Below are 27,612 nucleotides of genomic sequence, written 5' to 3'. Positions count from 1 at the left end.
GAATTACGAAAATACTATTTTTAAAATGAAGAGAAGTCGTTTAAAGGTGATTTTGGAGAGCTGTGTGTGGACGCAGTGGAACAAGTGAAGTGTGAGTGTGTGTGTGTTTGTGTATGTGTGCATATGATTGTGTGTGCCTATGTGACCTGCATGTATATATGTGTGTGCAAGTCTGTGTCTGCGTGCGTGCATGCTTGTGTGCATGTGTGTGTGTTTGTGTGAGCGCTCAAGCGTGTGTTTGCCCTCGCCATGTGTTTAGCAGCTCAGGGATTAAGATGATTTATGCGTTGCTGGCATGACTTCAGATTCACAACGTGTGGGGATGAAGGTCCAATCATTCATGTCTCTCTCCCTCTCTCTAATAACATTAAAACTTTGAGGCCATTACATTTAATTTAACTGGCTGAAAGGTTCTAAACCCCACTCACTGGCCATTAAGGAGCTCTGACATCTAGCTTGGTTTAATGGATAACTTTGGTCCACACCACTCTGTCTCTGACAATACCAGTGGACACCATTAGAACGTCATCTGGTGTTCTGGGTGAGCTTAGGTTATGGCTAAGATAATATAATTGTACTTCCTATATGTGCATGTGTGCGTGTATGTGTGGGTGTTGTAAGATAATGAAAACACCAGAGGAAAAAGTACATTTAAAAAGTATGAAGAACTTATTTCTCCAATCGTGAATTCATTCTGACATAGGTGCCTCATATGAAATTCCTACTCTGTGTGTGGGCGGGAAACTATACAGTACAGTATATAGCCTACACTATTAGCATTGAGTAAGCCTCTTAGCACAGTATCTCTGTACAGTAATGTGAATGCCCTGTTTCACCTGTTCGGTGAATAGAGAATACCACATGCAAACGCACATGTACACACACACACACACACACACACACACACACACACACACACACACACACACACACACACACACACACACACACACACACACACACACACACACACACACACACACACACACACACACACACACACACACACACACACACACACACACACACACACACACACACACACACACACGCACACGCACACACTCATGCTCCTGGGCTTACGTAAAGGCTGCTATAAGAACACACTTGATTATGTATGAACAGCTCAGGTAGTGTACGGAAGGCAGGTACCGGCGGGACCATGCATATTCAACAGCCCTTCAACTATTACGCAACCTCTCCTCTCACTCTTCTCTATCATGTGTGGAAAACAATAGAGCCCCAAGAAAGTGTGGGGAAACAGAGCTATTAACATTTAATGTCTATCTGAACAGTGTTGGCTGTTGATTACAGTAAAGAGAAATGACCTCAAATTACCTAGAGTTGTGTAAATCTGGCGTTAAGACTTTAAGCATTGCGGGGATATGAGATAAAATGAATGTGTGTGTGGCGTTTGTGTGTGTGTACACTACAATATGTTAGTCTCTGTGACTATTGTTCAGATTAAACACAGATGGTTGAGCTTGTATTCCTTGTATGCAGGATGGTAGGGATGTTGATTGTAGAATTTAATTCAAATTTGTGTCTCTGTTTATTTGGCTTGCGGGGGCTGTTGGGTTGTGTGTGTGTGTGTGTGGGTGGGGGGGGTGTTTGGCAGGTGGATGTTTGCTGGTATTGTGAGTGGATTTGCAGGCACATCATCCGTATTAGGATGCTCTGTTCTGTCAGCTCTTTGGAGGCGCAGAGGCGCGCGGAGGGGCGTCTTCTGTCAATATGTCAGTCCCTCTCCAATTCTATCTTCTCTTCAAATCAAGTCAAATATTATTTGTCACATACACATGTTTAGCAGATGTTAATGCGAGTGGAGCAAAATGCTTGTGCTTCTGGTTCCGACATTGCAGAAATATCTAACAAGTAATCGAACAAATTCCCAACAACTACCTAATACACACATATTTCAAAAGGGTGAATGAGAATATGTACATATAACTATATGCATGAGTGATGGCCGAGCGGCATAGGCAAGGTGCAATAGATGGTATAAAATACAGTATATACATATGATATGAGTAATGCAAGATATGTAAACATTATTAAAGTGGCATTATTAAAGTGACTGGTGATCCATTTTTTAAAGTGGCCAGTGATTGTATCTCCATGTAGGCAGCAGCCCTCTCTGACTTAGTGATGGCTGTTTAGCAGTCTGATGGCCATGAGATAGAAGCTGTTCTTCAGTCTTTCGGTCCCAGCTTTGATGCACCTGTACTGACCTCGCCTTCTGGATGGTAGCAGTGTGAACAGGCAGTGGCTCAGGTGGTTGTTATCTTTTATGATCTTTTTTGCATTCCTGTGAGATTCGGGTGCTATAGGTGTCATGGAGAGCAGGTAGTTTGCCCCCGGTGATGTGTTGTGCAGACCGCACCACCCTCTGGAATGCCTTGCGGTTGAGGGCGGAGCAGTTGCAGTACCAGGCTGTGATACAGCCCGACAGGATGCTCTCGATTGTGGCTGTGTAAAAGTTTGAGTTTTGGTTGACAAGACACATTTCTTCAGCCTCCTGAGGTTGAAGAGGGGCTGTTGCGCCTTCATCACCACACTGTATGTGTGGGTGGACCATTTCAGTTTGTCGTTGATGTGTACGCCGAGGAACATAACTTCCCACTTTCTCCACTGCTGTCCCGTCGATGTGGATAGGGGGGTGCTCCCTCTGCTATTTCCTGAAGTCCACGATCATCTCCTTTGTTTTGGTGATATTTGAGTGAGAAGTTGTTTTCCTGACACCACACTCTGAGTGCCCTCACCTCCTCCCTGTAGGCTGTCTTGTCATTGTTTGTAATCAAGCCCACTACTGCTGTGTCGTCTGCAAACTTGATGATTGAGTTGGAGGCGTGCGTGGCCACACAGTCGTGGGTGAACAGGGAGTACAGGAGAGGGCTTAGCACGCACCCTTGTGGGGCCCCAGTGTTGAGGGTCAGAGAGGTGGAGATGTTGTTTCCTACCTTCACCACCTGGGGGTGGCCCGTCAGAAAGTCCAGGACCCAATTGCACAGGGCGGGGTTGAGGCCCAGTGCCTCCAGCTTGATGATGAGCTTGGAGGGCACTATGGTGTTGAATGCTGAGCTGCAGTCAATAAACAGCATTCTTACATAGGTATTCCTCTTGTCCAGATGGGATAGGGCAGTGTGCAGTGTGATGGCAATTACATCGTCTGTGGAACTGTTAGGGCGGAATGCCCTGGGTGTGGGTCTAGGGTGGCCGGGAAGGTGGAGGTGATATGATCCTTGACTAGTCTCTCAAAGCACTTAATGATGACAGAAGTGAGTGCTACGGGGCGGTAGTCATTTTGTTCAGTTTTCTTTGCCTTCTTGGGTACAGGAACAATGGTGGCCATCTTGAAGCATGTGGGGACAGCAGACTGGGATAATGAGTGATTGAATATGTCCAGCCAACTGGTCTGTGCATGCTCCTCACCGAGTCAGCATATAGGTTGATGTAATTCTCTGAGGCTGACCGCAACATATCCCAAACCAAGTGATCAAAACAATCTTGAAGTGTGGATTCCAATTGTTCAGACCAGCGTTGAATGGTTCTAGTCACTGGTACGTCCTGCTTGAGTTTCTTTCTATAAGACGGTAGGCGCAAGACGCCGTCGTGGTCGGACTTGCATGCCGGCAGATGAAACAATGTGGAAAGAGTGACAATTGCGAGAGAGAGATGGCGAGAAAAAAATAGAGAGCGAGGGGAGAGGGCTAGATAGAGACAATTTTAAAAAGGAGAAGTACAAAAAAGTGAACCAAGAAAATAAAACTGAATCAGTACTAAAGACAATAATTGAGTGCGTCACATGGAGCTAAAATAGTGTGAGAGCAGAGTGGCCTTCAAAACATCCAAACATAACTTAATCTACTAATTATCTTTTGACCGTTGTTTATTATAAGTCCTCAATTTGAAAAACATTCCTACAGTGCCTTGCGAAAGTATTCGGCCCCCTTGAACTTTGCGACCTTTTGCCACATTTCAGGCTTCAAACATAAAGATATAAAACTGTATTTTTTGTGAAGAATCAACAACAAGTGGGACACAATCATGAAGTGGAACGACATTTATTGGATATTTCAAACTTTTTTAACAAATCAAAAACTGAAAAATTGGGCGTGCAAAATTATTCAACTCCTTTACTTTCAGTGCAGCAAACTCTCTCCAGAAGTTCAGTGAGGATCTCTGAATGATCCAATGTTGACCTAAATGACTAATGATGATAAATACAATCCACCTGTGTGTAATCAAGTCTCCGTATAAATGCACCTGCACTGTGATAGTCTCAGAGGTCCGTTAAAAGCGCAGAGAGCATCATGAAGAACAAAGAACACACCAGGCAGGTCCGAGATACTGTTGTGAAGAAGTTTAAAGACGGATTTGGATACAAAAATATTTCCCAAGCTTTAAACATCCCAAGGAGCACTGTGCAAGCGATAATATTGAAATGGAAGGAGTATCAGACCACTGCAAATCTACCAAGACCTGGCATGCTGTCCCTCTAAACTTTCAGCTCATACAAGGAGAAGACTGATCAGAGATGCAGCCAAGAGGCCCATGATCACTCTGGATGAACTGCAGAGATCTACAGGTGGGAGACTCTGTCCATAGGACAACAATCAGTCGTATATTGCACAAATCTGGCCTTGATGGAAGAGTGGCAAGAAGAAAGCCATTTCTTAAAGATATCCATAAAAAGTGTTGTTTAAAGTTTGCCACAAGCCATCTGGGAGACACACCAAACATGTGGAAGAACGTGCTCTGGTCAGATGAAACCAAAATTGAACTTTTTGGCAACAATGCAAAATGTTATGTTTGGCGTAAAAGCAACACAGCTCATCACCCTGAACACAACATCCCCACTGTCAAACATGGTGGTGGCAGCATCATGGTTTGGGCCTGCTTTTCTTCAGCAGGGACAGGGAAGATGGTTAAAATTGATGGGAAGATGGATGGAGCCAAATACAGGACCATTCTGGAAGAAAACCTGATGGAGTCTGCAAAATACCTGAGACTGGGATGGAGATTTGTCTTCCAACAAGACAATGATCCAAAACATAAAGCAAAATCTACAATGGAATTGTTCAAAAATAAACATATCCAGGTGTTAGAATGGCCAAGTCAAAGTCCAGACCTGAATCCAATCGAGAATCTGTGGAAAGAACTGAAAACTGCTGTTCACAAATGCTCTCCATCCAACCTCACTGAGCTCGAGCTGTTTTGCAAGGAGGAATGGGAAAAAATGTCAGTCTCTCGATGTGCAAAACTGATAGAGACATACCCCAAGCGACTTACAGCTGTAATCGCAGCAAAAGGTGGCGCTACAAAGTATTAACTTAAGGGGGCTGAATAATTTTGCACGCCCAATTTTTCAGTTTTTGATTTGTTAAAAAAGTTTGAAATATCCAATAAATGTTGTTCCACTTCATGATTGTGTCCCACTTGTTGTTGATTCTTCACAAAAAAATACAGTTTTATATCTTTATGTTTGAAGCCTGAAATGTGGCAAAAGGTCGCAAAGTTCAAGGGGGCCGAATACTTTCGCAAGGCACTGTATCTGTCTCACCCTCCAGTCAATCCTGTGTCCATTTTCTACTTGCTAAACTGTTAAACAGCTAAACTGACCTGCCGGAGGGCCAGCTTAAGCCAGCGAGGAGAGAAGTCAGAAAGGTATTGTGGTATGGTTCCGGCCCTAGCTATTACTGTCTGTGAGATGGCAAACAAAGAGGGAGAGAGAGGAAAAGGGCACAACTATTGTCTCAAAGCTAGGGCCCCTAAACCAGGTGCGTCTATTTGGGTTTAACGATCGAGCAAATGCTTTTTTTTTCAGTCCGGGAGAAAGAAACAAAATGCCCCCTCCCTTTTCCTCTAAGTCTCGCTTTTTCTTTCTCTCGGTGTCACGTGACCTTGTGGTGATTGTCTGCCTTTCTTTTTGAGCTTTTCTTTGCGGGATGAATGGAGGTCTGTGGCCCCTTCTTAAGGTATGGTACACTCATCCACCCTTCACAGTGCTTTCATTGTCCAACTGCATATTTCTGTCTGTCTTTTATGAGAGGATTTCCCTGTTAGTGGACTTGAAAGGCTGAGCCAAGGTAAACAATGAAGGTAAAAAAATAAGTTATGTTGACTTCTGGCTTGTCACCTCTAGGTGAAAACAACCGCTCCCAAAAGGGTGGTAACGAAGTGTGTGCATGTCTTCGCTGTCTGTGAGAAACTATATAGAGCGAGAACAGAACAGGTTCTCCAGAATAAGAAGAAATACACAGAGAAACGTTGAATTATGGAAAAGGACTCAAATAAAACGTATCAAGTCACAGAGGCAAAGGAACATCAAACACATCCATTACTATGTCAATGGAAATTCATCTCAGCACAACAGTAAAACGTTCCAGCACACAAAAATAATTTTCCAATTGTCATACATTATGTTTTATTTTACTATAAACCTGTGCCAATTTATTCCCTGACCTAGCACTCTGTTGGTGACATGTAATTTCAAACCACAATCCAACTTCAAATACCCCATTTGAATGAGAAAGAGAGAGACCGAGAGAGAGAATGTAGCCTATTCACCTGGAATAAAGAATAGAATGTTTTTTTTCTTCTTCTCCGTTCATTGACATTCAATTGAAGTATGCCTCCCTGTGTATGAGTTCTATAAGTGTATATCTGTGCAAAAATGTGTTTGTGCGCACACTTGCATGTGAGTTTTTCAAGTTTCAAGTTTCATTAGTCGTACAGCATACACATGGTATACACCTTCCAACTAAATGCTTGCTTGCGGATTCCTTCTCGACAATAAGAAATAATAAAAGGTAAGACTATGAACATAAAGGAAATGGCTCAGTGGAATTGAATAAACATTTATGCATAAGTATAACACGGGAATGCACAATTTATAGTACAATATCAGAGAAGGGGGCATCAATTGTGATGAATGTGTAACATGAGTGTGTGTGTGTGTGTGTGTGTGTGTGTGTGTGTGTGTGTGTGTGTGTGTGTGTGTGTGTGTGTGTGTGTGTGTGTGTGTGTGTGTGTGTGTGTGTAGGCCTGTGTGGGTATGTGCGTGAGTGAGTGGATGTGTGCTAAGATGCAGATAGTCAGTGCAGGTGGTCAGTCAAGTTCAAGTGTTCAGCCATCTGATGGCTTGTAGATATAAACTGCCTCTGAGCCTGTTGGTATCAGACCTCATGCTCCAATACCATCTGCCCAACGGTAAGGGAGTGAAGAGCTCTTGGCTGTGGTGTGTGGGGTCCTTGATGATGCTGCAGGACATTCCTGTTCCCGTGCCATGCCATGATGCAACACTCTCGATGGTGCAGTGGTAGTATTTGGAAAGGACCCGGGGGATGGCATGCCATTTGAAATAGTGGCGCTGTTGCTCCCTCATGACAACAGTGGTGGTGTTGTTGGTCCAAGTCCTTGGTGATGTGCATGCCGAAGAACTTAAAACTGTTGACTCTCTACTGCAGTCCTGTTGATGTGGATCGGGGCGTGTTCTTTCCTCGGCTTCCTGAATTCAGCAATCAGCTCCTTCCCATACCCCCTCCTTATAGGCTGACTTGTCATTACTGGTTATCATGCCTACAACCGTGGTGTCGTCAGCAAACTTGATTATGGTGTTGGTGTCATGCACTTGGACAATGGTGGTCTGCTTGAAGCAAGTGGGGACTACAACCTGGGACAGGGACAATTTGAAGATGTCTGAGAAGACGCCAGCCGGCTGCTCAGGGCACACTCTGAGGACGTGGCCAGGGATGCCATCTGGGTCGCCCGGCTTTATAAGTATTCACCCTTTTGAGTTTTCATCAAGCCAGCCTCAGAGAGCGAATGCACCTGGTTGTCCGGAGCAGTGATAGCCTTCTTGGATGGCTCGGTATTATTTGCCTTGAAGCGAGCATAGGATGTGTTAAGTTCGTCTGAGAGGGACACATTGCACACACTCACTCGCAAATGTCACCATTCACACATACATTTTCCAATTCATAAACAAGAAATACTGCAATACACCGCCATCCTTTCTCCACACACTGCTACTCCCACTCACAGCCAACAAAGAAACACAGACACAAACAGGTCATCGAAAGTTGGCTGAAGTAGCGTGAATTAGCTTCGGGGCTTCATAAAACATGCATGTACTAATGCTAGTCTTCATGTGCACTTCATGCCTCCTGTACACGAAGGAGGCCAGCTAGAGTAGAATAGGAAATGGAAAGAACCTGAAAAAACTCTTTCAGAAAATACATAAAACCATATGGAGTACTCTATAGCCATTTTGAACAATACACTCTGTGCAACATTGCCCTCTGTATCTACTGTGACGCTGTTGGATATTTTGTGAAAGCTTAGAAAATGAAAATAAATTCCAATACTATGAATGTAGGAGGGAAAGAAAAGTGTAAAAGCAGCATATAAAAAGTGGTATAATACTACCTGCTGGCATCAGGTTTTCTTCAAGGCCTATGTGACCCTGAGCAATTGAGTTCTGTAACTGAAGGAAAAACCCACCAAAAAAGGAAATAAGAAACCTTGTCAGTAGGGAAAGGGAGTAATGAAATTCCACAGGAACAAATCGCTGGGTCATTGTGCCTCCTGGACAAATGGTTGTTTGTGTGTGTGTGTGTGTGTGTGTGTGTGTTGGTGTGTGTGTGTGTGTGTGTGTGTGTGTGTGTGTGTGTGTGTGTGTGTGTGTGTGTGTGTGTGTGTGTGTGTGTGTGTGTGTGTGTGTGTGTGCGTGCGTGCGTCTGGACAAGCTGTTGTGTGTGTACTATATTAACCCCTGGGGGTGTCCCCCTGTGTTCAAGAAGGTCACCCTATATAGCGTGAGACTACCGGTGTATACACACTACTCCCTGAAACCACCCACATGGAATTGCCCTGGGGCAGAGAGACACCTACGGTAAACTATGTTATCTTAATCATTTCACCAGTCTACCTCCTTCCATCTCAAAATACTAGTGTCCTCAGAGAGAGAAAGACAGAGAGAGAGAGAGAGGGATAATCCTCTTCTCCCATTGTTAGATGCTTTCATCTATTTTCATAAGGGGAGAGGAGGAGAGTAGGGGGGAAGGAAGAAAAATAGGGGAGAAAAAATGATCTGTGCCATAGTGGCATTGTTGCTCTGAGAATTTGATGCATCTCTTTTGACAAACACACACACAAACACACATAATATGCACATTTCACGCACACATGGACGGACAAACGCACGCACGCACGCACACACACAGACTCCATCCTGCTCTCCACCGAAGCGCCCATGGTCAGTAATATATCTTGATACAGGGACAGATTTATTTGGCAAGCCTGCCAACTGGAGAATTGAATAAAAAACCTGTCAAACAGAAACTGTGAGAAAGGTAACGGCAAGAAAGTGTCACAATTTTGTCCTATTATTCTGAGGGGATGTGGAAGGTTCAGTTGTAGCAGTGAAGAAGGGGGAGATGGTGAGATGTAATGCAACATTCATCCTACCCATTTATTCTGCAATACCTCTATCAATTCAATTCGCTGTCCTAGGTCAGACACAGAGATCAATAAATGTAAATATGGGCAGACACACACACAAAAACACAGACCCTAGGGATGGGTATAGATATAGAACATGAGACCTGTTTGAGTCAGTGGTCTGGCAGAGTGTCTCAGGCTCGTGACGCTCGCTCCCGACAGAGTTACCTCTCGTTCAAGTGCTTTTCTTCAGAAATAGGAATTCTCCGGTTGGAACATTATTGATGTTTTATGTTAAAAACATCCTAAAGATTGATTCAATACATCGTTTGACTTGTTTCTACGACCTGTAACGGAAGTTTTTATCTGGACGAAGTGCTCACGCCTAATGAAGATGGATTACTGGGCTGAACACGCTAACAACAAGTGGCTGTTTGGACATAAACAATGGACTTTATGGAACAAATCAGTCATTTATTGTCGAACTGGGATTCCTGGGAGTGCCTTCTGATGAAGATCATCAAAGGTAAGTGAATATTTATAGCGTTGTTCTGTTGACTCCAAAATGGTGGATATTTCTCTGGCTTGATTGGGCTCTGAGCACCGTTTTTTTTTAAATCTGACACAGCGGTTGCATAAAGGAGAAGTCTTTCTTTAATTCTGTGAATAATACTTGTACCTTTTATCAATGTTTATTATGAGTATTTCTGCAAAATCACCGGATGTTTTGGAATCAAGACATTACTGCACGTAAGTCGTCAATGTAAACTGAGATTTTTGGATATAAATATGAACTTTATCAAACAAAACATTCATGTATTGTGTAACATGTTGTCCTATGAGTGTCTTCTGATGAAGATCATCAAAGGTTAGTGATTAATTTTATCTACATTTCTGCTTTTTGTGACTCCTATCTTTGGCTGGAAAAATGGCTGTGTTTTTTCGACTTGGCGGTGATCTAACATAATCATATGTTGTGCTTTCGCTGTAAAACATTTTTGAAATCAGACACGATGGGTATATTAAAAAGATGTTTATTTTTCATTTGCTGTATTGGACTTGTTAATGTGTGAAAGTTACATATTTCTAAAACATATTTTTTAATCTTGCGCTCTGCCTTTTCAGCGGAATGTTGTCGAGGGGTTCCGCTAGCGGAACACCTGCGCTAGGTCAGTAATATACCTTGATACAGGGACAGATTTATTTGGCAAGCCTGCCAACTGTAGAATTGAATAAAAAACCTGTCAAACAGAAACTGTGAGAAAGGAAACGGAAAGAAAGTGTCACAATGTTTTCCTATTATTCTGAGGGGATGTGGAAGGTTCAGTTGTGGCAGTGAAGAAGGGGGAGATGGTGAGAAGTAATGCAACATTCATCCTACCCATTTATTCTGCAATACCTCTATCAATTCAATTATCTGTCCTAGGTCAGACACAGAGATCAATACATGTAAATATAGGCAGACACACACACAAAAACACAGACCCTAGGGATGGGTATAGATATAAAACATCAAGTCACTGTGATTTTGGGCAACAGCCAGCCAACTAGGTTAGCATTTATTTATTTATACAATTCTCCAATCAATCAACCTGCTTAAAATGTGTGTGTGCGTGTGTGTGTATGTGTTCTTAATTTCTCTGAGGTAATTAAAGTGATCTGATGGCTGATGTGGTAGCAGGTACTTCGAAGTCTGGCCACAGACCCCAGATCAGCTCAGAGCACTTTGTCACTTACCTAAAAGGCCTCTGAGCCAGGGGCCAAGCCCTGTCTTTAATAATAACCAAACACACACACACACACACAAAACACACACACACACATGCATCACCAGGACTAACACTGCCACAGGGCTACAGCGTTCTGTCGGTCCTTGATCAGTCACTTTGTCATTCCAAGTGTGTGTCAAAGGGCTTTAGTGTGCGTATGTCTACAGTACATACATAGGCCTACGTACCGTAATTTAAGTAGTGCTTGAATTCAGGTCGTTTCTATTAGTGGTTGAAGCCTTAGCCAGCGACAGAGTCACGGTTCCACCAAGGTATTCACTCCTTGAGGGCATGCAAGCCAAGTCCTGTCTATGAATGGAGCTATACAAACAGGATCGCCTACTGTATGATATGACAATACATTAAAACCTCTCACTGTGACAATGTCGGAATCATTGCAACACAATAAACCAATTCAAATGCTATGGGCCTCAATGTTCTTTCTGTGAATGTGCTTAAGAGTTGAAGTGAGTGGGGTTAAATGCCATGGGTTCAGGGTCAGTCACTGGTGGTTTCCAGCTTCCTACTGGCTTATTCTCTTGTAAGAGACATTATGCGAAGGGAGCTTTAGGAGTGGAAGGTTATGATGACATGAGAAGAGGCTGGGAAGAGACTGAAATGGCAAAGGTTAAGCCACTGTCAAGCTGTTATGCACTCTCACACACAGAGACAAAGAAACACGGGAAAGCACACACCCACACTCACACATAGAGAGACAAAGATATAAACACACGCAATTAAAACAAAGCAAGACACATGCCCTAAACATGCCACAAAAGGTCAAGTAGAGAGGTGGTACGTTCACATACAAGCCTACAGTTGCAAACAACAAACAAGTTTTTCAAATATACTGAACCCATTCACTCTCATTTGTCAGAAAGTAGACCAGACTTCAGCTATGGCAGAGAAATGAAGCAGGTATCATCCCTCTCTTCTTCCTTCAGGCAAATTCCTGTAGACTCTGTCAGCATTTGAAATAACTGTTCATCCCCAAACACTTGTGCACTAACACATACACAAACCTAAAAAAAAAAATGTCTACTAGCGGTGAATGAAGTCAGTTCTTGTGTATTGGTTTTAAGCAGGTCCGATCTGGTTTGGGTTTGTTGCATGGGCTTGGGAAAATCTTGTTCACCTATTCCGCCCTCGTTTGAATTTTCCGCTGTGTCGTACATTTGGTTGTTTGCTATAATCACGTCTACATACCTTCACCGCCAAATGAAATTGCCGGCAACTGGAAGCTTTTGAGAAGCTTCCAGGGAACAAACACCAAAGCTATGCCAGAGCTAAAGAGAAACACATTTCTCAGGTTATTACATACAGATGACCGCTATACCTCTGTAGGTACCTCTGTGTGTGCCCATGCACATGCATGTGTATATTTGTTATTTTGACAGAGAGTCATGCTGAGACCAAGTGAGCCCTGTAGAAAAAAATACACATATCAATACACAAAAAGCTAAACAGTATATGCATCTATACAGTACGTGTATATATACAAAACCTGGTGCCTTGTGTATAACTCTATATTTCAGCGCGCTCTCTCACCATGTTCCTCAAGCTGGAAAATCATTCTCCATTATTTGATTTTCTCTCCTTCCCTATCTCTGTGGCTATCCATCCGCCCCTGGTGCAGTTCTTTGGCATGCAGCCCCATGCAGCCTGTGTTGTGAGGGCCTTCCTTCGCACTTCCATACCCTCCTGAGAGAGACACTCAGCTAGAGCAGGCCTTTCTTTAAGCACAGAGACCTCATGCCTATTCCCCCACCACACAGCTCTGCCAAACTAATGCTGAGGGGGCAACACACTGGGGACAACACACACACATACATACACGTGTACAGAAATACACACATATGCGCAATGTCAGACACGCACACAAATGCATAATATAACGCCAAATACTGAAGAGTAAAATTACAGCTATATACCTGGAGTGTACAAACCATTAGGAACAACTGCTCTTTCCATGACATAGACTGACCAGGTGAAAGCTATGATTTCCTACTGATGTCACCTGTTAAATCCACTTCAAAAGTGAGGAGACAGGTTAAAGAAGGATTTATAAGACTTGAGACAATTGAGACATGGATTGTGTATTTGCGCCATCAGAGGGTGAATAGGCAAGTCAAAATATTTAAGTGCCTCTGAACGGGTTATGGTAGTAGGTGCCGGGCGCACCAGTTTGAGTGTGTCAAGAACTACAACGCTGCTGGGTTTTTCATGTTCAAGAGTTTCCAGTGTGTATCAAGAATGGTCCAACATACAATGGACATCTAGCCAACTTGACACAATGGTGGGAAGCATTGGAGTCAACATGGGCCAGCATCCCTGTGGAACACTTTTGACACATTGTAGAGTTCAATAACCGACAAATTGAGGGCAAAAGGGGGTGCAACTCAATATTAGGAAGGTGTTCCTAAAATTTTGTACACTCAGTCTATACTGCCTTATACAAACAGATAAGAGACAGAGAGAAGAGACAGATGGACCACACACATAGACAGACAGAGGATGATATGCAGCTGGCAACTACCCTGTTGATTGGTGAGCTGGGTACCCCCTGTGCCATGTGTCTCACACTGAGTAGACATGGCACCCACTGTGCCCCATCTCTGCCAACACAGGCCCCCGACGCGTCAACGCACACCGACATACGCCTCCCCCGCCCTGCGGCCTCCACTCCATTGAACATGTTTACCGCACGTAAACATGCATGCACACACACACACTCGCTCGCACACACACACACTCACGCAAATCGAATTGTGCTAATGCAGAGAGAGAAAGAGCGAGAAAGCGAGGAGAGACGCAGAGAGATAGAAAGGAGAGGGAGAGAGAAAGAAAAGAGGATGGGAGGAGAGAAGAAAATAGAACAAAGGGAGGGAGAACAAGAGAGAGACAGAAGGACAGAAACAGAGAGGAGGGGGAGGACTTGGCTGAGCGCCTCCAAGGTGTTTGTCTTCATTGAAAACTGGCCCACCTTTCCCCCCTTCTTCCGCTGAAACGAAGAGAGATTGAGGGAGCAAAGCAACAATAAATAAATAAAAAAATTCAAAAGCAGGAACATTTCAAATCAACATCTGTCGCGGAGGGTGATTTTTCTCCCAAATAGCATGTGCCAGTGTGATTCGGAAGCGGGCCAAATTGCTAGTTGACGCTTGGTTGCACCTAAAAGGTCCAGCCGTATACAAAGGTTTGGAAGGACTGTACTGTCCCTCATTCACAAAACAGTCATGTTTCCTTCCAATGTGGCTTGAAAGACCATGCTAGTCCCTCTGTGTTGCCTATAAGCCAATGCCTATTTCTGTCAATCCATAGACATAGTGGAAACGATATGAAATAATACATTGTAATATTCGACTAGGAGTGGCAATATTTGAGGTGAAAACATATTTCCTTCCAAAAAAACATTGGTGTCTTTTCCTGTGGTTGTTCTATATTTACTATTCCTGGAATGACTACAGCTCTAGCTTACCTGTTTCTTACTATGCACCGATAGTGAACTCAGACTTATAACAATGAAAGTGGCTAAATGTGAAGTGAAAAATATTTCCCTCCCAACAAAATGGCCACCTTCTTCTCTATGGCGCTTCTCTTTGTACTAGTCTTAGAATGGCTGCAGCATCCCTACTCTAATCTCCCCCAGACCTAGATAAATCCACATCGGTCGGAGTGGGAGTCAGTCTGTGCTTCGGTACACACAAACACCACAATGCTCAGTGTGTGTGGGTTAGTGTGTGTTTCTCTTCCACAGCTCAGAGGAGAACGCCAACCTCTGGAGCATGGGTTTTTAATCTTTTTAGTGTTTCTTCTTTTCTTATACTATTTTCTGTTACTGACTGAGGTTTAGGAAGGAGACTACGCTGTACTGGTAGCTTATAGACTAGCTGGCCTGACTGGCCATTTGTTGTATGGTAGTACGTATGCTGTATGACACCAGCAACTGATTTGAATACGTGCATGGTTTGCTCCCCCGCCACAAACAGCAGCTTCACCTCACACGCCCTTCGCTCTTAGACTTTCCCTCTATCCTTTTCACTCCCTCGCTCTCTCTCGCCTCATGATGATGTGAGCAACAGAGGAGTGGATAACAAAGGGAGGGAGGGAGAGAAGATACGGGGAGAGAGGCTCTAGGCATACAGTACTTCGAGCTAGGCATACAATAGGCATACAGTACATCGGATCCCAGGACTGTCCCAGGAACACTCTTCACATTTCCTGAAAAAAATAAAGACCTGAGAAATGACCATTTCCCCCAATGTCGGCACAAATGCAGGCCCCACAGAACATGTGCAGCATCAGATTAACCCCCACCCCCCCAAAAATAACACATTATCCAATCAAATCAAAATGTATTCATCACATTCCTTGTAAACAACAGGTGTAAACTAATAGTAAACACTTATTTAAGGGCCCTTCCCAACAATGCATAGAGAAGGAAAATAGAGAAATAATAGAAAAGTAATAACACATAATAATAAAAGTAAAACTAAATAGACAATGACTAACGATAATTTGGCTATATACACGGGGTACCAGTAGCGAATCGATGTGCAGGGGTCCGAGGTAATTGAGGTAGATATGTAGATACTGTACAAGTAGGAATAAAGTGACTAGGACAAATAGTGGATAAAAATACTAGATAAAAGGGATAGATTATAAACAAAAGCAGCATGTGGTGAGTCAAAAAGTCAATGCAAAAAGGGTCAATGAAGATAGTCAAGGTAGCTAAACTCAGCAAAATAGAAATGTCCTCTCACTGTCAACTGCGTTTATTTTCAGCAAACTTAACATGTTTAAATATTTGTATGAACATAACAAGATTCAACAGCTGAGACATAAACTGAACAAGTTCCACAGACATGTGATGAACAGAAATGTGTCCCTGAACAAAGGGGGGGGGGGTCAAAATCAAAAGTAACAGTCAGTATCTGGTGTGGCCACCAGCTGCATTAAGTACTGCAGTGCATCTCCTTCTCATTGACTGCACCAGATTTGCCAGTTGTTGCTGTGAGATGTTACCCCACTCTTTCACCAAGGCACATGCAAGTTCCCAGACATTTGTGGGGAGAATGGCCCTAGCCCTCACCCTCCGATTGAACAGGTCCCAGACGTGCTCAGTGGAATTTAAATCCGGGCACTTCGCTGGCAAATGCAGAATACTGACATTCCTGTCTTGCAGGAAATCACGCACAGAACGAGCAGTATGGCTGGCGGCATTGTCATGCTGGAGGGTAATGTCAGGGTGAGCCTGCAGGAAGGGTAGCACATGAGGGAGGAGGATGTCTTCCCTGTAACGCACAGCGTTGAGATTGCCTGCAATGACAACAAGCTCCGATGATGCTGTGACACACCGCCCCAGACCATGACGGACTCTCCACCTCCAAATCGATTCCTGTCCAGGGTACAGGCCTCGGTGTAATGCTAATTTCTTCAACGATAAACGCAAATCCGACCATCACCCCTGGTGAGACAAAACCGCGACTCGTCAGTGAAGAGCACTTTTTGCCAGCCCTATCTGGTCCAGCGAAGGTGGGTTTGTGCCCATAGGCAACGTTGTTGCCGGTGATTTCTGGTGAGGACCTGCCTTACAACAGGCCTACAAGCCCTCAGTCCAGCCTCTCTCAGCCTATTACAGACAGTCTGACCACTGATGCCGGGATTGTGCGTTCCTGGTGTAACTCAGGCAGTTGTTGTTGACATCCTGTGCCTGTCCCGCAGGTGTGATGTTCGGATGTACCAATCCTGTGCAGGAGTTGTTGCATGTGGTCTGCCTCCCAGAGGACGATCAGCTGTCCGTCCTGTCTCCCTGTAGCGCTGTCTTTGGAATCTCACAGTACAGACATTGCAATTTATTGCCCTGGCCACATCTGCAGTCCTCATGCCTCCTTGCAGCATGCCTAAGGCATCTTCCTTCTGGTGTTTTTCAGAGTCAGTAGAAAGACCTCTTTAGGGTCCTACATTTTCATAACGGTGACCTTAATTGCCTACCGTCTGTAAGTTGTTAGTGTCTTGAAACTTCTTAGGGCTGCAATCCGGTCAAAGGGATCGATATGACAACAGCCAGTGAACGTGCAGGGCGCCAAATTCAAAACAACAGAAATCTCATAATTAAAATTCCTCAAACATACATGTATCTTATACCGTTTTAAAGGTAATCTTGTTGTTAATCCCACCACAGTGTCCGATTTCAAATAGGCTTTACAGTGAAAGCACCACAAACGATTATGTTAGGTCAACACCAACTCACAGAACAATTCAGCCATTTTTTTCCAGCCAAAGAGAGGAGTCACAAAAAGCACAAATAGAGATAAAATGAATCACTAACCTTTGATGATCAACATCAGATGACACTCATAGGACTTCATGTTACACAATACATGTATGTTTTGTTTGATAAAGTTCATATTTATATAAAAAAAATCTCAGTATACATTGGCGCGTTACATTCACTAGTTCCTAAAAACATCCGGTGATATTGCAGAGAGCCACATGATTTTACAGAAATAAATGTTGATGAATACATTTGTTAGACATGGAAATGGGATAGGGGGTAGCATTTTAACTTTTGGATGAATAGCGTGCCCAGAGTGAACTGCCTCCTACTCTGTCCCAGATGCTAATATATGCATATCATTATTTGTATCAGATAGAAAACACTCTGAAGTTTCTAAAACTGTTTGAGTGATGTCTGTGAGTATAACAGAACTCATATGGCAGGTGAAAACCTGAGTAAAATCCAACCAGGAAGTGGGATATCTGTTATTTGTAGTTTTTCAAAGCTTGGCTTACCAAATATACAGTGTCTATGGAGTCAAGTTGCACTTCCTACGGCTTCCACTAGATGTCAACTGTCTTTAGAAACTGGTTTGAGGATTCTACTATAAAGGAGGGGCTCATGAGACCTGTTTGAGTAAGTGGTCTGGCAGAGAGCCTTGGTCTCATGACGTGCGCTCCCGTGCTTTTATGTTAAAAACATCCTAAAGATTGATTCCATACATCGTTTGACGTTTGACGTTTCTACGACCTGTAACGGAACGTTTTGAGTTTTTGTCTGGACGAAGTGCTTGCGCCTCATGAAGATGAATTATTGGGCTGAACACGCTAACAACAAGTGGCTATTTGGATGATGGACATTATGGAACTTTATGGAACAAATTTGTTTATTGTCGAACTAGGATTCCTGGGAGTGCCTTCTGATGAAGATCATCAAAGGTAAGTGAATATTTATGGTGTTATTTCTAACTTTTGTTGACTCCAAAATGGCGGATATTTCTCTAGCTGGATTGGGCTCTGAGCGCCGTTCTCAGATTATGCTTTTCCCGTAAAGTTTTTTTTAAATCTGACACAGCAGTTGCATTAAGGAGAAGTATTTATTTAATTCTGTGAATAATACTTGTATCTTTTATCAATGTTTATTATGAGTATTTCTGCAAAATCACCGGATGTTTTGAATCAAAACATTACTACACGTAAGGCGCCAATGTAAACTGAGATTTTTGGATATAAATATGCACATTATCGAACAAAACATACATGTATTGTGTAACATGATGTCCTATGAGTGTCATCTGATGAAGATCATCAAAGGTTAGTGATTCATTTTATCTATATTCTTGCTTTTGTGACTCCTATCTTTGGCTGGAAAATGGCTGTGTTTTTTTTGACTTGGCTATGACCTAACATAATCATATGTTGTGCTTTTTCTATGTAAAGCATTTTTCAAATCGGACAGCATGTGCCAAATATAGAAGATATAGAAGATATTATGTCATTCGTTGAAGGAGGTTATCTTGCAAGCTTGGTCATTTGATTTTATTTGATTGTCGTTAAAAAGTATGTGTGATTCGACAAGGCTATATTTGGGGTGTGCTCTGTGCATCCTGAATGCATTCGGTGTCTGCTGAAATGTGCTGAATTAATTGAGGAACATGTTAACGCTCTGACTTTATGGATGGACTGTTTCGCAATTCACAACAACATTATTGGCGATCAAAGGTAGTTACTCTTTTCTAAATATTGGTTTCAATTGCTCTTGATTCTTTACATAGTGGCGCAGCCAAAGTGGCCCAGCACCGCTCTTATTTGGGGAAAACTATGGCATAGAGATCTTGGTTTAAAACGCTTTAAATGGGCAATTCCAATTTTTGCACTAATTCCCGGGATAAATATGTGAGAACTTGGTAGATTTTGGGGAAAATATGAATCCCTACTAGAGACTCCTACCATTCATTAGAGCAATGCACACATACTGGCTCCCTGATACACATACGCACGCACGCATGCACACACACATACTCAGAGTTAAGAAGGCATAACTAATTAAGATGTACCTGTTGGCAGACATTCCACTGTTTCTGGGGCTGGTTTAACATTTCTGATGTATACAGCAGCATTGATTTGAACTATTCCCATGCCTCCTACAGTGTGTGTACACATGGAAGATATGACCTTGTAGAGGTCGATGGGGGAAAAATGTGAGTGTAAAACACAGATTGATGGTGTGATTTTCCACTACACTGCTCTGAAAGGGAGGAGGAGAGTCAACACACACACACACACGTGTGTGCATCACACAAAATTGCATACACTGACACGTGCTGACGCATCCACATCCAATTAATCCAATCACACGATAAATCCAAATCAGCCAATAGCCCTTCCCGTATCCAACACAAGATAGGTGTGTGTTTTCAATGTGTGTGTGAGTGTGTTTTCAATGTGTGTGTGTGTGTGTCTTCCGCCTTTACCCAAACACACTTTCCATCCTCATTTCCTCACAAGTCGGGGAAATAAGACAGGCGACTGCACCAGTGCTGCTGAGCTCTTGAAATATGAATGGCTTTAATTAAATGGGCTCTCTTTGCCATCTGGCCGTCGGATTGTAACTGAGTTTTTTCTACAATGCGCCACACACTCGCTAATAACCAGCCTAAGCAGCAGTCTGATGGGCACAACAGAGAGAGAAGAAGAAACAACACCAACAATATCATAATCGACTGTGATACTCTGAAGGAATGGGAAAGAGAGAGGAGGGAGAGAGTGAGAGAAGTAGCCAGCCAGCCAGCCAGCCAGCCAGCCAGCCAGCCAGCCAGCCAGCCAGCCAGCCAGCCAGACAGCCAGCCAGACAGCCAGACAGCCAGCCAGCCAGACAGACAGACAGACAGACAGACAGACAGACAGACAGACAGCCAGCCAGACAGCCAGCCAGCCAGCCAGCCAGCCAGCCAGCCAGCCAGACAGCCAGCCAGACAGCCAGACAGCCAGCCAGCCAGCCAGACAGACAGACAGACAGACAGACAGACAGACAGACAGACAGCCAGCCAGACAGCCAGCCAGCCAGCCAGCCAGCCAGCCAGCCAGCCAGCCAGCCAGCCAGCCAGCCAGACAGCCAGACAGCCAGCCAGCCAGCCAGCCAGCCAGCCAGACAGCCAGACAGCCAGACAGACAGCCAGACAGCCAGCCAGCCAGCCAGCCAGACAGACAGACAGACAGACAGACAGACAGACAGACAGACAGACAGACAGACAGACAGACAGACAGACAGACAGACAGACAGACAGACAGACAGACAGACAGACAGACAGACAGACAGACAGACAGACAGACAGACAGACAGACAGACAGACAGACAGACAGACAGACAGACAGTGAGAAAGGCCAAAAGCAGGGTTTCATAAACTTGGTCCTCGGGACCCCAACATTTAGTTTTTTGCCCTAGCACTACACAGCTGATTCAAATAATCAACTTATCATCAAGCTTTGATCATTTTAATCAGCTGTGTAGTGTTAGGGCAAAAACCAAAACGTGCACTCCTTGGGGTCCCGAGTTCCGAGTTTGGGAAATGCTGCCCTAGAGAGTGTACCTGACTTATAAGTGCAATGTTACGATGTAGCACTTGTGTCTCCCGTTGCATTGAGCAGGGTTCCAGGCACTTAATGATGGTGTTTATGAATCAGTGGTATCACCCAGAGTTCCCTCTCAACATCAAGCAGGAAAGAAAGTAAAGAGAATGAAAAGGAGAGAGAGGAGGAGTGAAGAGAGGATGTCTGACTGATGCGGGCAAAACAAGAGACACCACGCTACGCATGATAACGCTAGCAGCACCTTGGTCAGTCTTTCCACCACTTCTCTATGTCCATCTCTCTCTTTTTCCCTCTCTCTGGAATCACACATGCTTTTCTTACCTCTAAATAACAAACAATATTTCGCTCATACCCACCCCCCTCCCCTCTCTCGTACTCTCGCTCTGTCTCTCTCTCTCTCTCTCTCTCTCTCTCTAGGTTATAAAGGCTAACATTACACAAAGATTCACAGGAAATGGCTTATGTAGTCACAGGAGGATATCCATGACCTCTTGAACACAAACACAAGTCAATGTCTAATCAATGTCATAAAACATATCCTACAAACTGTGGATAGTGTGTTCTCCCTCTTATGTAACACTTTGCACATTACAGTTGAAAGGACGATGTGGAAACGTGTATTTTCGCGATGTGCTCAATAAGAGCAATGTACATTTTCTGCCTGTCCTGACCTGCCAAAACCCTACCCCACCCACACTACTTCTGGGACGTACCCTAGCCATCCGTAACTGTCTAATGGAGTGTTTGACTTCCGACACTCCGCTTTTATGAATATCTAATGAGCAACGGGTAAACTGATGAATAACTAAACACACAGCCGTAGCATCAAGTTATTAGGATGCTTAGCTGTACAGTGTTGGAATGTGCTGAACATGGAACTCTGTGGTGTAGTTTCTAAGTGGGGAGATGAAAATGGGGTGAGAAGTAGAGAGAATGGTAGAGAGAGGGAGAGAGAGAAAGAATGAGGGAGAAAGAGACAGGGGACTGCAGTGGTGGTGGACTGCGCCTTGTGCCTCCACATTGATTGCGGGATCATCAATTGACAACAGAGGAGGCTGGTGAGAGGAGCTATAGGAGGACAGGCGGATTGTAATGGGTGGAATGGAATAGACAAACACATTAAACATAAGGAAACCACGATTGACTCCGTTACAATTATTCCATTCCAGCCATTACAATGAGCCTGTCCACCTACAGCTCCTCCCACCAGCCTCCTCTGATTGACAACGACCAATGATCCAAGTGTCAGGATTTCCCACGTGGCTCCTGGAGCCTTGGAACAAGCTCTCCTGCTTCTCCAAACAGAACTCCAACAGTCCGGCTCCCAAGGATGCCACTCAACCTCGAAGTGGGCGGAATAGACATGGGAATAACAGACTATAGCAGAGAGAGGTGTGACGATGACCTTGAAGACTCAACCGTGTGACATTTCAAAATGACTAAGTCCATGCAGACTCGGAGGGAGTTGGGGAGTAGGGCGTTTTATGGATAGCATAATTCAATGTGAAGGGTAAACTCACTTTCTCACTTTCCTATACTTTCTGATCTACACTCTCTCAGCACTTGACAGCTATATCCTTTCTTTGTGAATCTGGATACATTTCAACCCCCTTTCTCCACAAAGATAGAGTAACCAGAATGAGGTAGTCATGGTGCATTGTGTAGCCTTTCTCCTTCCCTCCTCCCTGACCTTAATCCCGACACTCTGGTCAGACGGCGGGGGTGTGAGGACACACACAGCAGGGCAACACAAAGACCCCGTGCATCTCCCAATGTCACGACACATCTCTCATGCAACCCTAACGACACAATTATTTCAACAGCCTAACGATACCCAAGTGCCGAGGCTACACGGCACTGCGCCCATCTGTTAACTTTTGTTCCCCCTTTTTTGTCATAGAAACTCCCCGTTTTAATGGACAGTGTGTTAGCATCAAGTTAATGTAGCACTGGGGTGTCCGTGTGTGCTTCAACTGCTGCATGAGGGTAGTAGTATAATGGCATAACCTCCCTTTGGAAGGGATATAGTGATTCAGCCCTCTTCAACTGGATCCTGGACTTCCTGACGGACCATCCCCCAGGTGGTAAGGGTAGGTAACAACACATCCACCACACTAATCCTCAACACGGGGGTGCGTGCTCAGACCCCTCCTGTACTCCCTCCTGTACTTCACTGCATGGCCAAGCACGACTCCAACACCATCATTAAGTTCGCCGATGACACAACAGTGGTAGGCCTGATCACCGACAATGATGAGACAGCCTATAGGGAGGAGGTCAGAGACCTGACCCTGTGGTGCAGGGACAACAACCTCACCCTCAACGTGATTAAGACAAAGGAGATGATTGTGGACTACAGGAAAAGGAGGACCGAGCACGCCCCCACATCATTGACGGGGCTGTAGTGGAGCAGGTTGAGAGCTTCAAGTTCCTTGGCATCCACATCACCAACAAACTAACATGGTCCAAACACACCAAGACCATCGGGAAGAGGGCAAGACAAAACCTATTCCCCCTCGGGAGATTGAAAAGATTTGGCATGGGTCCTCAGATCCTCAAAAGGTTTTACAGCTGCACCATCGAGAGCATCCTGACGGGTTACATCACTGCCTGGTATGGCAACTGCTCGGCCTCCGACTGCAAGGCACTACAGAGGGTAATGAGCACGGCCCAGTACATCACTGGGGCCAAGCTTCCTACCATCCAGGACCTCTATACCAGGCGGTGTCAGAGGAAGGCCCTAAAAATTGTCAAAGACTCCATCCACCCTAGTCATAGACTGTTCTCTCTGCTACCGCACGGCAAGTGGTACCAGAGGCTTCTACATAGCTTCTACCCCCAATCCATAAGGTTCCTGAACACCTAATCAAATGGCTACCCAGACTATTTGCATTATCCACCCCCCCTTCTACGCTGCTGTTACTCTCTGTTATTATCTATGCATAGTCACTTTAATAACTCTACCTACATGTATGTATTACCTCAATTACCTCAACACCGGTGCCCCCGCAATTGTTATTTACTGCTGCTCTTTAATTATTTGTTATTCTTATCTCTTACTTTTTTATGTATTTTATTAAAACTGCATTGTTTCTTAAGGGCTTATAAGTAAGCATTTCACTGTAAGGTCTACACATGTTGTATTCGGCACATGTGACAAATACAATTTGATTTGATTTGATCAGTCTCTTCCCTTCATTCAACTTCTTCCAAACCAGAAATCTTTCTCTTGTCAGTAGGAATGGGAGGTTAGAACTCAACTAATCAGATTGCAGGATTTTAAGTGGAACGCAGCAAAGATACTGCAACAAAGTGTAAGCTTTCTGTCAAATGGCATGTGTCGCACTAGTAAACAATTCATTCTAGCAATTGAGAAAAGGTTTATATTAGAGGTATAGATAAAGTTGGTGGTGTGGAGAGGTGAAAAGGGTAGTTGAGAAACTGGCACGAACACACTCAAGAAGACAACGGCAATAAGGACACACACACACACACACACACACCACATAAACACAGAACAAATCAACTGATCCTCCTTAAGATTGTGTGAACCAGCATGGCAAATGTTCTTATTCCATACAAAGTTATTCTTCAACCTTGCTGTGTTTGACCTTTTTTTCCCCAGAAAGAGCGGTAAGCGCAATAGAAAGGCCGCAGCCTCCACTTTCATGTCAATATTTTTTACTGTTTTTTTTCTTTCTGTATTTTACCTCAGTGGTTTGATTGGTAGGCAGATTCCCGTTTTTTATCTAATCTGCTTGTCTCATATTGATTCCTTCATTGCAATTACTTTAAGCGCAGACCAAATTGAAACGAGCCTTTAATTTAGGCTCATTTGGCCCGTAATGGGCAGCCATTGTTCTCAATGGGAGGTCTTAAATACCCTGAGGGCAGACCCCAGCCCACACTGAGTAGGCCTGAGCAATCTGACATCCAAAGTGCTTTTAATCTGATTTAAGTAGCTTCAATGTTCTCAGCAAATCGCAAAGTTAAAAAGATCATTTAGACACTCTTGAGTTCAACATTTTATCTGCATGTCTGCCTTTCTGGATCTGTCTGTCTGTTGGTATCTCTGTCTGCCGGGTTCATTTCACAGCCAGAGAGATTCGCAACCTGTAGGTCAAATGACTGTTTCGTATTGGCGTTCTAGAAATGTTAGATAATGAATTATGAAAACCAAGTCAATGTGTGATGCACACAATGAAGTCCAGATGGACTCCATCATTTGGACTGCATATATGCCCTTGTAGTCACAAATCACAAGGTTTGACTTGCCTGCAGATAAACTGTGGGGCACAATGCCTTGAAACATTGCACAAGAAAATCACAGCGGACTTATGCAATTTGAATATTCTCATCCTCAGCCACTCGTAAAACCGCCCGTGCTCAGGCTTACAGTCTTAAGACGGTCACAGCTTGATAGATCTAAACCAGACTATTAGTGGGTCCATTACCCTAACCCCTAAAACCTTGCTGGTTATACCAATACCACAGAATACATCAGCTAGCACCACTGATACAGCAATGGCTATATAAAAAATAACCGCTGCTTGTCTTGCAAAACCAGAGTTGTGGTTTTTGATGCCAGCACAGGTTACATAACACTGAGTACATGTGTAAACTGTACGTCTCTTTGGAAAAAAGTGTCTACTCAATGACCATAGCACCAGAGTCTGAGGTGGAACTTAGCCTAGCACGAGTTCGTACAATACAATCACTTCTTTCATTTCTCCATCTTAACCCCTTAAGTGATCATCCATCCTGTTACAATCTTCAGTGTGCAAACCACTGATTATGGACAAATAAACCACCGTCGGGCAGTGAACCAACATGTATCCTTGAATATCTGTATTGCAGTTAGCTTGTTCTAGAATCAAACTCAATGCCTCAGATGGATACAATGGGAAGTGAGTGTTTGGCCTTCACAAAGTTAAGTTAATCGGAGCAAAAACCAAATAAAGATCATGTAGAAAATCAATCATGCCGGGTAGATATTTCAAATCCAAATTAAATTCAACTGGCAATTGAATAGGGATGCAGTCCAAATTACATACCGTAGCTCAAAGGAAGAGGGACTTCCAAGGCCTTGATCTAATAGGGAAAATGAATAAGGCTAATACATCTACTAAAACTGCTCTGATCAAATTAACAGAGGTCTTTCAAAACGAGACGAGGAGAGCACATCAAAAGCTAAAGCAAAACGCATGCAATAACTTGCCTGTGAGATGCTTCAGACTATATTCACCTGATGAATGCGTGCATGGTCTCAAATTAAATTCTGATTAAATTCAGCCTGCACGATCTGCAGTATTCATATCCAGAGGACACATCCAACGCCCCCTAACAATCCACACCTCACCTTCCTGCTTCAAAATCAACCACACACCCATAAAGCACACAGCCACCTGCTTGCTCTAAACACAAGCTACACCTACAAAATAAAACATCTGCATGTCTCTACCTTGGTGTTCACCTATATACGCTATGTGGAATATGTGTGTCAATGTGTCTTGCACTTTATATCTGCTCTTTAGTGTTTGCCCCTACCATTTTCCATATGCTCTGCCTCACCGACACTGCCATCCGGCGTGGTCCTCTCGTAGCTGTCCTCGGGCAGGGGCAGCGCACCCAGCCTTGGGCCCCCCGAAGAGCCCTTGCTGCTGGGCGTCTCCGACTCCTCCAGCCCGCTGTCGTAGCAGCTCTGCAGCGATCCCTGCTGGTGGGGGTCTTGGGGCTGGCTCACCACCGAGAAGGTCACTCGGCGGAACGGCTACAAGAGAGAACGAGACGGCGTGGGGGTCACTAGCTGGACTAAAAGAGGGAGGAACGTCCGGTGGAAGGGGGATTTGTGGGACAGGGGACAGGGGTTAAGTTTAAAGAGTTTAGGGGTTACAGTTTGAGTATAAATAAGGCAATCCCAGGGGATATGTGCCTTCAGAAAATAGGTACAGTGCCTTCAGAAAATATTCATACCCCTTGACTTAATCCATATTTTCGTGTGTTACAGCCTGAATTAAATTGGATCAAATGTACTACCCCATAATGTAAAAACGTATTTTTTGCCCTTTTTGCAAATTTAAAGTGAAATACAGAAACATCTATATAATTTATATACGAATTCACACCCCTGAGTGACCTTTGCCAGGGATTACAGCTGTGAGTCTTTCTGGGTAAGTCGCTAAAAGCTTCGCACACCTGGATGGTACAATATTTTCTAAGTTGGTTGTTGCTCATTGCTTGACAGCCATATTCAAGTACTGCCATAGATTCTTAATCCGATTTAACTGTAACTAGGCCACTCAGGAACATTAAATGTTGTCTTGATAAGTAACTCTAGTGCATATTTGGCCTTGTGTCTTAGGTTATTGTCCTGCTGAAAGGTTCATTTTTCTCCCCGTGTCTGGTGGAAAGCAGACTGAACCAGGTTATCCTCTATTCTCTATTCCGTTTCTTTTTAATCCTGAAAACTCCCCAGTCCTTAACAATTTCAAGCATACCCATAACATGATGTACCACTATGCTTGAAAAT

The 27,612-nt window shown here is 43.9% G+C and overlaps 1 protein-coding gene across 3 annotated transcripts in view; it reads right to left on the bottom strand.

Moving 5' to 3' along the window:
• Positions 1-27,612, bottom strand: part of pcdh7b (protocadherin 7b) — a 207,696-nt gene that overhangs the window by 87,604 nt on the left and 92,480 nt on the right. For all 3 annotated transcript variants that reach the window (XM_024434955.2, XM_042328507.1, XM_024434956.2), the window contains exon 3: positions 26,631-26,853. In XM_024434955.2, coding sequence (XP_024290723.1) covers positions 26,631-26,853 — 223 coding nt within the window. The remainder of the gene's footprint in view (positions 1-26,630; positions 26,854-27,612) is intronic.

Source organism: Oncorhynchus tshawytscha, linkage group LG10, assembly GCF_018296145.1.
Source record: "Oncorhynchus tshawytscha isolate Ot180627B linkage group LG10, Otsh_v2.0, whole genome shotgun sequence".
Lineage (NCBI taxonomy): Eukaryota > Metazoa > Chordata > Actinopteri > Salmoniformes > Salmonidae > Oncorhynchus > Oncorhynchus tshawytscha.
This window is presented reverse-complemented; position numbering and strand designations above follow the sequence as displayed.